General features: G+C 36.2%; 1 protein-coding gene across 5 annotated transcripts in view; it reads left to right on the forward strand.

Moving 5' to 3' along the window:
* The window catches only part of ROBO2 (roundabout guidance receptor 2), a 700,057-nt gene that overhangs the window by 585,429 nt on the left and 100,211 nt on the right, over positions 1-14,417 (forward strand). For all 5 annotated transcript variants that reach the window (XM_027773853.1, XM_027773851.1, XM_014589802.2 and 2 more), the window contains 5 exons: positions 959-1,164; positions 5,224-5,305; positions 5,866-6,028; positions 7,606-7,772; positions 13,013-13,134. In XM_027773853.1, coding sequence (XP_027629654.1) covers positions 959-1,164; positions 5,224-5,305; positions 5,866-6,028; positions 7,606-7,772; positions 13,013-13,134 — 740 coding nt within the window. The remainder of the gene's footprint in view (positions 1-958; positions 1,165-5,223; positions 5,306-5,865; positions 6,029-7,605; positions 7,773-13,012; positions 13,135-14,417) is intronic.

The raw sequence follows: 14,417 nt of genomic DNA on the forward strand, positions 1-14,417 counted from the left end.
AAATCTCTCCAAATTAAAAAATAATAGTAATGATCAATAGAACTAAATAAAATAATTCTTTTTTTTTTTTTTTTTGAGAGGTTTTCGCTAAAGGACGCGTGCGCTCACCAGACAGACAGAGAGAGACATAGAGACAGAAAGCGAGAAATCACCCCCCAGAGGGGATGGTCACGCTGCAATCCGTTCTCCTCCGTTCTCCTCTCGGGATCTTGGGCATGCAAGCACACGCGCCCGGCATGAGTTTTAAGCCACTGGGTCCAGGACGCGACTACGTGGGAGTCCAGGGACAGCCATTACACTAACTGCTGGTTCCCGAGGATGGTAGACTTTAATTATCACTATATGATTTTGATGGGAAATTGTGTCTTTTTTCAAAAGGGACATATTTTATTATAATGTACAAAATTTGAAAAGTTATTTTGTTTAAAGTTTAATATTCTTTTTTCAGCAGCTTTTATAAATACTTATTTCTATGATACTGTTTCCAAGTATACTTGCATCACTTTTATTTTGAGAGTTCAATTTTGAAGAACAAAATGTTAAAATTAAGTAGTCCTTTTCAGAACCTACCATGGGAAGGTCAAACAATTTTAATTTAAATTGGAAATGATGCTCTAGATCTCTGTACCAAGACACTTTAGACCATAACCAACCCAAATATACTATGCCCTTATAAAAATCTGAGAAAATCAATAAAAAAATTATTTACTGTTCATGACTAAAAGTGAAGAACATTATTTTACTGATTTTGTTGATCAGATTAATTTTAGAAGTAAGTAAACTAATCTTAAGAAATTGTGGAAACACAATATTATAATCATTTATAACACATGTAGCAATAATTGAGCAAGTAGAAATTCAAACTGTAAGTTTTGTGGACCTTACTTTCAATGTAATAGCACAGGACTTCTGTATTTCATAGAAATGAAATTATTCTGAAAATATCATTATCTTTTAGTTTTGACAGACAGACCTCCACCCATAATTCTGCAAGGCCCAGCCAACCAAACACTAGCAGTAGATGGTACAGCGTTACTGAAATGCAAAGCCACTGGTGACCCTCTTCCTGTGATTAGCTGGTTAAAGGAGGGATTCACTTTTCTGGGTAGAGATCCAAGAACAACCATACTAGAACAAGGAACACTGCAGATTAAGAATTTACGGGTAAGTGATATTTGACTTGCATGTTAGTTCATTTCAACTTAAGTACTGGTCTAAAGAAAACCTGTGTGCTTAACTTAAATCTTAATATTTCAGTATAAATGCTGTATATTTTGTAAGAGGGCATGTTATCTTTATATTAAAAAAAATAAGTTAAAATTATATGGAAGGTCTTTGTTCTTATGCTATTTGTAAGTTCATAAGAGAACGAGAAACTTTTTACTCCTGCATACCATCCCAAGTTTTCAATCAATGAACATAGAAGTTTAAACACACTAAATTAGTGATAGTAGTATAATTTGAAAGTGACAAATGCTTTTGATTTACTCTTACTAGCAAAAGAAGATTGTGGGAAAATATAGATACACTGGCTAGGCCAAACCCTGTGTGGAAAAAATAGTTACCACTGAGTACATAGGCAGGTTTTTAGTTAGTTGGTGGTAACATTCAGATCCTTGCAGCTACTGGACCTCAACTTTTGCTGGCTGTCATCTGTAGGCTGCCTTAGAGATAGTCTCCTGCCATATAGACATTCCTGATGCATTTGTTTGCTTCCTTTAAATGGGCATTGACACCCTATATAACAAAATCACAAATGTGACATCTTAATCACCTTGAGATACTCTACTGACCAGAAACAAATGGACAGATTCTATATATACTCCAAGGGAGGGATTGCACAAGGCATGAAGATCAGCAAGATGTTAGGCACTAGGCTACCTGTCTTCAACCACATATGGTTAACTCCCCCTCAACACTACCGGCACCACCATGGGGCAAGCTCTCTGTCAAAGCTGGAGAGACATCAAAATCAAAATAATCATAAAATTGGGGATGGGAACCAGAGCTAAGATAGCTGATACAATAGTACATAAAGAAAAATCAATGAAAGTGATTCCTTGGAAAAGCAATTAGAAGAATCTGTTTTTTACATAGAAATGGGAGCCAAGATAAAAAAAAAAAAAGAATGTTGATTATTGGTGAATTTATTTTCCTATCCAGAAGTTGGAGAGCATCTAAAATCTTTTTGTTGACAATATTTCCAATAATTATAAAATTGGGGATGGGAACCAGAGCTAAGATAGCTGATACAATAGTACATAAAGAAAAATCAATGAAAGTGATTCCTTGGAAAAGCAATTAGAAGAATCTGTTTTTTACATAGAAATGGGAGCCAAGATAAAAAAAAAAAAAAGAATGTTGATTATTGGTGAATTTATTTTCCTATCCAGAAGTTGGAGAGCATCTAAAATCTTTTTGTTGACAATATTTCCAATAATTATGATTTGAAGGATTCATTTTCTGCTGGGAATATAATTATAACTACATGTTTATCAAGTTGTTCCATTGTTTATCAGTATACCATACAAATACCTGTAGCAAAAGGAAGAAGAATGACAATTTTTGTGGCATTCACACATACATATAAATAATATCTTAATTCACCAGTACAATTTATATATAGATATAGATATAGATATTAATCATTTTTAAGCTTCAATTTGAGACAGACACTAATGGCATAAAAGGAATAGTACCAAGTTAAAAGAAAAATACAAATTCAGATTTTTTTGGCTTGCCTTTATTGATTATAAATTAATAGTTCACCTTCCTTTAACAAATTGGAAGTTATTAAAAAATTAATGCCAATTTTCTTTGCATAAACACTTCAAATGCACACTTTGGACTAAAGGCAGATTGGGGCCATGAGAGTTAATTCATTTTCACTGTATCACTGATTTACAGGGTGTGTTTGAGTAGTGATCCCTGGTAGTGTTTGAAAGAAGCAATTAAAGGTGGGTGCTTGATGATGTCAAACAAATTTTGAGCCCTCTGACAGGTTTCTGAGGAGTCTCCGTGAGATACCAGCTCTGAAGGGCTCGTCTGCAGCCATCTGCACTAGGAGCAAAGTAGGCAGTGCAGTGTGCCAGCACATTAATCTCTTTCCAAAGCAATTGCTTAAAGATAAAAGGATGAGGATGGAAAAGATGTGAAGCACTTCTGACCAGAAAAGACATTATTTAAACTTAAAGGAATAAAAAGGAATGTGGTGATGATGGTGACACAAGAGTGAGTTTCAGCAACGAGAATCAGGCTTTTGATATCACTTTTGATAAACTCCAAAATGAAAACCTTATTCTTGTTCTTTTTCTGGAAGCTGTCTTTAACGGAAGATAAAAATGGGTTTTACATTGCTTCACTCGTGCAGTCAAGAGAGGGTTTCTGTAGGTCATATTCCTTTGTGTCTCACTATTTCTTTTTTAGTACCTAATGTAAGGGAAAAAATAACATGATGAATATTGTGTTCTCATAGTCCAGCTAATTGGTAACTGAATCTGTACCTTTAGAGAACTAGACTGTTCCAATACTCATTAAAACATACCTACGATGGCTAATGTCAGACTTGTATCTCCACACAGTGACAAGGAGATGCAGTTAAGAAGCATTACCTACACACTCTTCTTTTAGCATTTGCACATAATAAAAAGTGCTACACTTTAGTTCAACAGCTATAATAAAATGCAAATTCTTTTACTCTTTCACAGACCATATTCAAATGAACATCCCATTAAAATCCAACCTTGGCTCATTATATTTAGTTTGTGAGTGATGCTTCTTAAGGCAAAGATTTCTAATGACTATAATGCGTGCTCAGCCACATTTGAAAAGCTGGCTCTTTCTACAATGGCTGTCCTCATCATCCCTCTGTGCAATAGAAGACCATTGTACAGAGATAATATGACAAAGAACGATGTGCCAGAGCTCTTCGGAAACTTAAGTTAAAATACATAATGACATTTAAAATCAATTAAAATGGCAGAACTGCAGTAACATCCATGTGCTGACGATTTGCCTGAAATCAATTGTGAAAGCTTGCATCATCAATACGCTTACATCTTGAACCCAGCAGACAGAACATTCCATGCACTTCTGCATTTCATCAACAATTAGACTCATGTTCTTCACAGGATTTTAATTTTACACCTTCTGCCTTGCCTTATTCTCTTTTTTCACCAGTTTTTCTCACCAGTCTCTCTTTCTTGCACCCCTGAACTAAAGCAAATGAATGTTATTTACATTGTAAACCAAGAGGGCTCAAACACAGTGAGGATCTTTCATTCTTTTTAGGGCTTTTTTTCAAGGTATGATATAGAAACTTCTGCTGTTTTCATTTATAAAACAGAAATCTTGATTGTACTATCAATGTTTCCAAAAAAATCTTTTGCCACTCTTCAGTGAATAGGGAAAACATTTTAAATGATCATTGAGGTGGAGGTTTTCAAGTATGCTTTAGAAAAGTTATGTTATTTGATTATTTTCAGCTTTAAATTGCAGTGTCTCCATAGATATGGTTTGTTTGTTTTTAGCAGGACTTTATTTTAACCACTGTTACACTGCTGTGATTTACATGTAAGAGAGTACTGTTCACATTAATGGGAAAATTTTAGTTTTCCTTTTATTCTTTTTATATTTTTCTTCTTCCCTCTTCTTCTCATCTTTCAAAAGAAAGGCAACATAGTCCCAGATTATGTCATTGCTTATTCACTCCTGGGTACATTTTATCCTTTGAAATATAATTTATTAGAGACAGAAAGGGCAGTTTTGTGTTACTGATTCTCTGTAGATTATAGATTTCTGAGTAAATTCGGTCCTGAGTTGTCTCTATCTATCCTTGACAGAGTGAAACCTTACAATAAATTGAAGTTAAGCGATACAGAGTATTACTATGAGGCAAGAGAGACAAATAGCATTCATCAGACAAATAACATTTAGTTGTAGAAATATAATCTTTTTAAAGAAAAACCTTTGACTCAATCTTCTAACAGTATAGGAGCTTGTTTTACTAGTATATGTAGACATATAATTGACTCTAATGCATAATTTAGATAGCAGAATGATTATCTCTTATTTTAGAAATGAAATATCCCCAGTTGAGATTGAGTAATTATTCCATAAGGCGACGAAAACAATTCAATATTTGTGGGCAAATGTAAATAAATAAATAAATAAATAAATAAAAATGATTTAAACAATTCAATTCTCTTTTTCCATGCATGCTAGCTTTCTGATACTGGCACATATACTTGCGTGGCTACAAGTTCAAGTGGGGAGACTTCTTGGAGTGCAGTGCTGGATGTGACAGGTGAGTTCTTTGTGCACTTTTTTAGCAGCACGAATCTTGAGCCCCTTTTATTGATAGCTCATTACCAAATAACAACAAAAGATCACGATTTTAAATTTGCCTCATGTAACTCTCCGTCTTTACACTCAATGACACATTTTAATTTCTGCAAGAGTTGGCACATGACATTGCATTTGTGGAGTTTAATGCATTTGTTCTCCCTAACCTTGTTATTTTATTTCTTCTGAAGTGCAAGCAACTCCAGTAGTCATGTGTGAAAGTAAATCTTACCTTAACAAGGGGGACTCAGAAAGTTCATGGAAAAATGGAATTAAAGTATGAATTTATTGTAAGGCAAAACATTTTGAAATTTATTTTTTCATACTCTTTTCTTCTCAAACATTTTAAAGACTGCTTATATTATTAACATATTGGAGAGTAAAGTATGATATTCTTCTGATTCATGGAGAAAAAATGCTCGCCGCCTAGGTCAACGCCTTTAATAGACCATTTTCTCCTTTAAGCATGATTGCCAGTTTATACAGTCAGGAATGACTTTTATTTCTGTCTGCCCTGTACAGAATCTGGAGCAACAATCAGTAAAAATTATGATTTAAATGACCTGCCAGGGCCACCGTCCAAACCGCAGGTCACTGATGTGACTAAGAACAGTGTCACCTTGTCCTGGCAACCAGGTACCCCTGGAACTCTTCCAGCAAGTGCATATATCATTGAGGCTTTCAGGTATGGGAAGATTCTTTTTTGTCTCCATTGAGTTTTGGTATCAGCTCCTATATCTTGAAACGTCACCCAAGCTTTTCTGTTGTTTTATTTTGAGAACATATTCAGTCAATGCATTTTTTAAATGTACCTTTTGTATTTGACTTTACTCAAGAACAGCTCTTATTAGAAAAAAATACCTTGATTATAAATGTAATATGTATTAGCTTTGCTTAGGTCTGTAGAGATCTAGTTCTTTATCCTGAGTATTATAGGGGTTTAAGATGAGCATTTAGGCATTAGAACTAGGCAGAAAATTAAAAAAAAAAAATCACAGGTACTTTTTAAAGTTGTGCAATATTTATTGAGTCATGGGGTACTAAAATTTTGAATCCTAATAAATAGATCAGAATTTAAAATAATTTCAATACTTTCAATATTTTCATGTATAATACATCTATTGGATATGTGCAAAAGAAAATTTAAAACCACAACTAAGAAACTGTTTCCATGAACTTTAAATTGTTGAAAGACAAGAATGTTTCCCTGTATTACATGAAATAATTGTCATCAATTTAAAGATGCACACTATAAATCAGCAAATATTATTATAAATTTTTACAAGGATTGATTAAATATACAAATGAGAAAGTATGTTTTCATATTCAGGTTCTAGGGGTTTCTATTTGACATTATTAAGTTTAAATGATAGTTTTGTTCTTTGTAAACATTAGGATAAATCATCGCTTTCGTTTTAGGCTTCTCTCATCTATATTGAAGGTAACGACAGATACTTAGTTTCAAATTTCTAACTCCTAGTTGTTATAATTTTTATGCTTGGAGGCTTTAAAACATCAGAAAAATAAACAGACAGCCCTGAAAGTCGCATTTTCTCCTCATGCTGACCTAAGGTAGCATTTGAAAAAGACAAAGTGTGCTAAAATGCATCCACCTGTGGCCACTGTAAAGGGGGCCACACAAACGGATGCAGAGCTATTTCATTATTCTGAGATTAGAAGTCACAATACTGTGTAATGTGCAATTTTATTAAAAATGTAACCAAGGGAAAATATTCATCACATGCTTCCTTTCTTCTTTTACAGATATGTAGTTTTAGAAGGCTCTATTATAATATTGCATGTGGAATTGATGCAAAGAAAACACACCTTATAACAGGAAAATGTGTTGGCATAATTTACTCTGTAGTCCATTTATTCTTTCTGCAGGTTAATTCTTTTCAAGGTATATATATACATGCATTTACGAGGACCATACTTACTGTATAAACTTGATGTTGTGATCTTGGCCTCTGTTCCTTTTACAGGTATTCATTTAGTGGGCTGCTGTGCATTAGCAAAGGGCTGTCACATCTCCTGGGCTGAGTTTAATTTTGTTGTGCATGGCACTTCCGTTAGGTGGGCTCGGCTTTGTTGTTGAATAAACTGAAACCATCCAAATGTTTCATTTATTGGGCTGAACACTTCAAGTGTTGTGTGTGTGTGTGTTGAATTTTTCAGCCATTAACCTTTGTCATTGATACCCAACTCCATTCCCAATATCCAATGGCTCTTCTTTAAATGAAATGTCTGTTCCTGTTGCAGCCAATCTGTGAGCAATAGCTGGCAAACCGTGGCAAACCATGTAAAGACCACCCTCTACACTGTGAGAGGACTGCGGCCCAATACCATCTACTTATTCATGGTCAGAGCCATCAATCCCCAAGGTCTCAGTGACCCAAGCCCTATGTCAGATCCTGTGCGCACACAAGGTAATTTCAACAGCTCTAAACCTGACTGCTTCTACAGGGAGACATCAAAAAATATTTAAGAATGAGTAGATTTAGCTCAGTGGTACAGCTATTACTTGCTGCCCAGATGTTACTGAATCCACATGAAAGATCATGAGTCTGACTTTCAGCCAACCAGTAAACGCCAGGAGTGAGTGCCCGCCATCCTGGTTGGCTGTATGTGTGTGAGGAAGTGGAGAAAGGATCATGGCATGGCACCACATGTTGTTTCCTGTGTGTGTGTGTGTGTGTGTGTGTGTGTGTGTGTCTGTGTTTCTCTTACTTTCATAAAAGAAATTAATAAGCTTTTTTTTTTTTAAAAAAAAAGGACAAGTGGGATGCATAAGGTAAAGTAAATTTGTCTGTGTAGCTTTTTATAATGATTACTAGGCTTTATCCAGTAAAGCAGAAGGAAGCTTGCTGTTTACCTGGGCATGTTGTGTTCCCTTCCCGGAGTTTTACAGGTTGGTTCAATAAAATATAAATGAAATGATTACATAAAGCTACAGAGTAAATATGAATTCACTCTCTTAGATTAGGAAAGTATAGACTTCACTGTATTTAAAATAGAGAAAAATGTTTCTCCTTTGAAATTTATTCACTATAGCAAAGTTTTTCAAAATAGGATCTTTAATGAATAGAGGTACACAAATTATTTTCTATTGTCCAATGTTCTAGTCCTTTCCATTGCTAATATTAGAAAATATCTGAGTCTGGGTAATGTATGAGAATAGATGTTTATTCAGCTCAAGGTCTGAAGGCTAAGATCCAAGGTCACAGCTGGTGGAGATCTGGTAAGGGTTTTTCTATTGGTAGGTCCCAATGCCATGCAAGTCATCATATCATGAGAACACTAATATGCATCTCTGTAGCCACTACTTTCTGTCTGTTTCATTCCCTTTTATTATAAGCCCACCGGGAGTCAATCATGGAAGCCCCCACTTGATCCCATGACCTTAATCCTGATCGTCTTCCAAAGGCTCTAACTTCCAACATCATCATCAGATTGTTTTTGTTTTTGCTTTTAAGATTTTGCTACAGGGGGAACCAGCAGTTAGAGTAATGGCTATGTCGCTGGACTCCCACGTAGTCCACTGCGGTTCACGACTCGGACCCGGTGGCTTAAAACTCACGCCAGGCATGTGTGCGTGCATGCCCAAGATCCCAAGAGGAGAGTGGAGAAGGGATTGCTGCGTGACCATACCCCCTGGGTGGTGATTTCTCGCTTTCTGTCTCTCTGTCTCTCTCTGTCTGTCTGGCAAGCTCACACGCCCTATAGTGAAATCCTCTCAAAAAAAAAAAAAAAAGATTTTGCTACAGGGTGCATTCTCTAGCCAGAGTGAGACAGAGAGAAGAAAAGTAAAAACAAAACAAAAACAAAAACACAAAAACCCACTTGCCTCCACGGGAAATGGCCACACTATTGTCCCTTCTCCTCTCCAGATTTTGGGCACACAGGTGCAGGTGCCCAGCATGATTTTCAGGCTACCAAATCTGGGATTCGAACTGTGCAGTTGGACATTCGGGATCCAACGCCTTAACCTCCATCACAACTGCGGGCCCCAGATTAAGTTTTTACTCTCTTAATTCTGCCACAATGAGATCTCAACACATGAATATTTAGGGGCACTCAAGCCATAGCATTCAGGAATTCTGTTTTCATAGTCCAGTGGTTCTCAAAGTGTGGCTCTCAGGCCAGCAGCAGCAGCAGCACCTGTCTCTGTTAGAAACAGACTGTCGGGCTCCAGCTCAAAGGCTCTGGGTAGGAGGGCTGAGGCAGCGTCTTTCCTAACATATGCTCAGGTGATGCTCATGCTTAAATTTAACAACCACTGATATAATGTCTTTTATTAGATCAGATGTTTATAAGAGCAACTTATTTCAAAATTTAGTAACTCAAGAGCTCTTTCAGAGGCATGCAATATTTTGGACAAAACAGAAAATAAAATATGCTTTCAAAATGGAGGATTTTCTCATCTTTAGTTACTTCCCTTTTCAAATTAATTCTGACATTTAGTGTGTAGTGCTACATGATAGACTCTCTTCCTATGAATGGGTGAAAGGAATTAATCAAATAGAAATGGTGACTTTATTATTTGTTATAGCTTCTTTCCCACCAAGTTCCCACAAAAGGGTTAATTATTTCTTATTTGTGAAAGCCTTTGAACAAGATATAATTTAACATAGTATTTTTATGCTACACAAAGCACCATACAGCCATAAAATATTATTATAATTACAATGTAGTTCAGTGATAGTAACTAGCGTGTGATTATAACAGAGAAGGGTGCCTTAAAGGAATCAAGTGAAATAAAGTCACCACGTGACTTTGTAACGTTGCTGACATGATGACAGTCAAGGGAGGAGGGAATGCCACTTCCCTATTGTTCTCTATGCAGTAATGTGATTAATTTTCCACGATGATAAAGGGCCTGTAGGTAAAGAACCTGTCTCAGGAGAAGGGGAAAGCACAACAAGGAATTTGAAAACCTGAAACTAGTTATATTTTACCTTCCCTACCTAGATCCAATTGCTTTTAGTGTGTCTGAATTTAACGAGAAAATTAAATTATCGAACTTGAAATGGAGGAGCTATACAATTTTATGTCAAGAAATCATGGTACCTAGTTGGTTTATACCTGTGAGGGTAGAAATAGATTTTGTGTGTAGCTGCAATGTAAGGTGGAGAGATAACAGAATGAGAAGACTTTGTGTGTGATTAAATCCGGCAGAGCTTTCTGATCATTCAATAACTATGCCAGTCACTAAATCTTCACTCATAAAACAACTCCTGGTGAAAAGGTCAAAAACGATGAATGAAAAGTTGTTTGTGATCTGGTTTGTTCCAGTTGAGAGACTATATAGAGCAAAAGACTTATGTTCTCTTAACAGATATTTAATAGGAAAACTCATGTTTTGTGTCTGAACGTCAGAATCATTTTTTTGATATCACACGTTCAGCAGTTTTGCAATCTGCAAAGCACTTTTTGTCAAAGGAGGTGTTGCTGTGGGAGTTCTTATTTTGTGAATGTATTAAATACCACAGAATCTAGAACTTTTTTCATTTCATTAGGCTACAATACTTACACTGTAAACAATATAGGTGACCATTTATGTCAGCAGCAATTAAAATTCTTCACATAAAAGGACTTTGTTTAAATAAGAAAAAACTTGGTTGTGCTGTTTGTGTTAAGGATTTTTTTTAAGTGAATTGGAAAAAAAATACCTGTATTTTTTTTGATTCTTGATGTCCCAGTTTTAGTTAATATGCCTAGTTTAAGTTATAGCTGAGATATGCACTTGGAAAAAATAAAGAATTTAGCATATGGACTGAAAAGTAGAAAAAGAAAATTAGATTAAAAAAATAAGTTTTTTTTTTATTTTTTAAAAGATGTTTGCTATAGGCCCCATGAGCTTAGTAGAAAGAGAGAGACAAAAAGCAAGTAATCCCCCCACAGTGGAGATGACCAAGCCAAATTTCCTTCTCCTCCATTTTCCTCTTGGGATTTTGGGTATGCACACACACACATACCTGGCATCAGTTTTAAGCCACCAGATCAAGGATTTGAACTGTGGTTCGTCATGCAGGAACTCCACAACATAAACATTATACCATCTGCTGGTCCCAGAAAATAAATCATTTTAAAGAAAATTTTAAAGTGGACTTCTTCCCTTAAATAAAATAATGGGAGAAAAACTATTAACTTAATGTTGAAATGTACCAGTTAATGAAGTTTATTTGAGGGACCAGCAGTTGGCGTAATGGCTATGTCGCTGGACTCCCATGTAGTCAACCGTGGTTCGAGTTCCAGACCCGGTGGCTTAAACTCATGCCAGGCACGTGTGCGTGCATGCCCAGGATCCCGAGAGGAGAATGGAGGAGAAGAGATTGCGGCATGGCCATCCCCCCGGGAGTGATTTCTCACTTTCTATCTCTCTGTCTCTCTCTGTCTGTCCAGCAAGTGCATGTGCCCTATAGCAAAAACCTCTCCAAAAAAAATATGTATATAATTTGTCATTTTTTCCTAGTGGACGCATAAACTATGAACTAGTGTATAGGGGAATAGGATAACATTTAGGTGAAAAGGGAGTGTAACCACACGTGGCCGATAGCGTGTCATTCTACAGACGTCCTTGTTTCCCCCTATCCTTTCCCTAAGAAGAGCTGCACAATCTCTTGTCAGATATTAAAGTACTGCTCAAAATTTAATCCTTTAGCGCATTTTATCAGCATTTTAAATTTTTGTTTCAAAAATATTTCTGTGCATTTGAGAAACTTCTGCCCCCTCCCTCATTCCGTTTACCTCCAATGACCTCATTCACTTTTCTAGTCCCCATATTTCCTTTCATGCTCCCAGACTGAAGTAGGAAAGGGATAGGAAACTACAGCCTGGTCATTGGAACAAGTGAGTCCACACATTTCTAAATGGTAGTTTTCAGATATGTACTATTTTATTACACAGGAAAGTTCTTCAATATACTAACATCTGATGAAGCTAATCTTTCTAGAAAAGCCTTAGAATATTTCTTAGCTTCTTTTTAAAAAAAATGTTAGAGGGCATGTGCACTCACGAGAGAGAGAGAGAGAGAGAGAAAGTAATCTCCAGTGGATGTGACCATGCAGCAGTCTGTCTAGTCAGGATTTGAGGCATACAAGCTAATGTGCCCAGCCTGTTTATCGGGCCACACTTGCAGGTATTTGAACCATGATCAGATCTGTGAGATCAGACTCCAAGGCACGGTTCTCAACTGCTGCACCACTGGGTTGGACTTCTTCTTTTTTTTTTTAACAAAAACGTAAATTATCTTTCATAACAGGAACATTTCAAGGACCATGAGGGATTGCAATTCCTCTTTTATTAAATATTTTTAGTAGAGATAAATATACTGGACCAGGTGGTGACGCGATAGTAGTGCAACTGGAGCCATGCAGGAAAGGCCCTGGGTATGCCTGGTGCATGCGTGTGCATGTGATCCAGGTCAGCTGAGTCTCGGGTTAGACTGCAGCATGAGGACCAGTTGAGGGTCCTTGTCTGTCTGTCTGTCTATCTGTCTCTGTCTTCTTCTCTCATGGAAGGAATAAATAAACTTTAAAATTTCTCAAATTATATCCTGATTTTGCCCTATAATTATTTTTAATGGCATAATATTGGTTTATATAAAATAAATTGGAATTTTACTATGATTGTTTTAAATTGGACACTATTTTCTTATATGCTACAGATATCAGCCCTCCAGCACAAGGTGTGGACCACAGACAAGTACAGAAAGAGCTGGGAGATGTCATTGTTCGTCTTCACACTCCAGTTGTATTGACTTCCACCACAGTTCAGGTCACGTGGACGGTGAGTTTTCCAAGGCTACTTCAATGGTAGTCTCTTTTGTTCTTCTAAAGAAAAAAAAAAAGAGAGAGAGAACATGCAAATAAACAACCACTTCAAATAAATCCTCACTGTTTAAAATCAAGCTGTATAAGAACCAATAGCAATAAAGGAAAAGATTCAGTAGGTAAAGGATGAAATAGAATACTAGAATGGAAATAGATTGCAATGTAAACATGACATGCAGGTTCCATCTTTTAAATTTTCTAACAACTTAATTGAGATTCAACATAGCATAATTAAAGGGACAACTCAGTGTTGTTTTTATACTTTGAAATCTTTACGAACATCTAGTTTTAGAACATTCAATAATCTCCAAAATGAAATCATGTGCCCATTAGCAGTCACTCCACCATTCTCCCACTTAGCCCTACACAACTACTAATCTAGTCTTTGTTGCTGGAGACTTGCCTATTCTGGACCTTTTATGGGAGTGGGATCATGCAGTTTACAGTGTTTTATGACTGGCTATTTTCATCGGGCATAATGTATTTGCGTTCTTCCATATTAGAGCATGTATTAATATTCCGTTCTTTTTTGTTGCCATAGTTTTCATTGTCTATAGGTATCTCATTCTGTTTCTCTATACATCAGTTGGTGGGCATTAGGTTGTTTTTATTTTGGGCTCTTATGGATAATACTGCCATGAATATTTGTGTAAAAGTCTTTGTGTGGAAATATGTATGTGTTTGGTATATTCATAGGAATTGTTGAATAGTATAACTCTCTTCATATTTGATGGACTGCCAGAGTGTTTTCCAAAGTGGTTATATTATTTTGTATTACTACTGGCAATGTTCTAATGTTCCAACTTTTTCCAAATTCTTGCCAATTTCTCTTACATCTTTGTCAACTGCCAATTATCTGTCATTTTATTTATTTATTTTTATTGTTTTGGAGAGGTTTTTGCTATAGGGCACATGCACTTGCCAAAAAGAGAAAGAGAGACAGTGAGACAGAAAGTGCAAAATCATCCCCCAAGGGGGATGGCCACACCACAATTCCTTCTCCTCCATTCTGCTCTTGGGATTTTGGCACACATGCACACACATCTGGCATGAGTTTAAGCCACCAAAACTTGAAATGTACTCAACTACATGTGAGTCCAGCGACATAGCTGTTAGGCTATCTATTGGTACCATCTGTCATTTTAAATACAACAATTCTAGTGGTTGTGAAATTGTATGTCTTTACAGTCTTGATGTTCATCTCTTTCTTTTTTTTTTTTTGGGGGGGGGGGGATTTCA

Source organism: Tupaia chinensis, unplaced genomic scaffold, assembly GCF_000334495.1.
Source record: "Tupaia chinensis unplaced genomic scaffold, TupChi_1.0 Scaffold000382_1, whole genome shotgun sequence".
Lineage (NCBI taxonomy): Eukaryota > Metazoa > Chordata > Mammalia > Scandentia > Tupaiidae > Tupaia > Tupaia belangeri.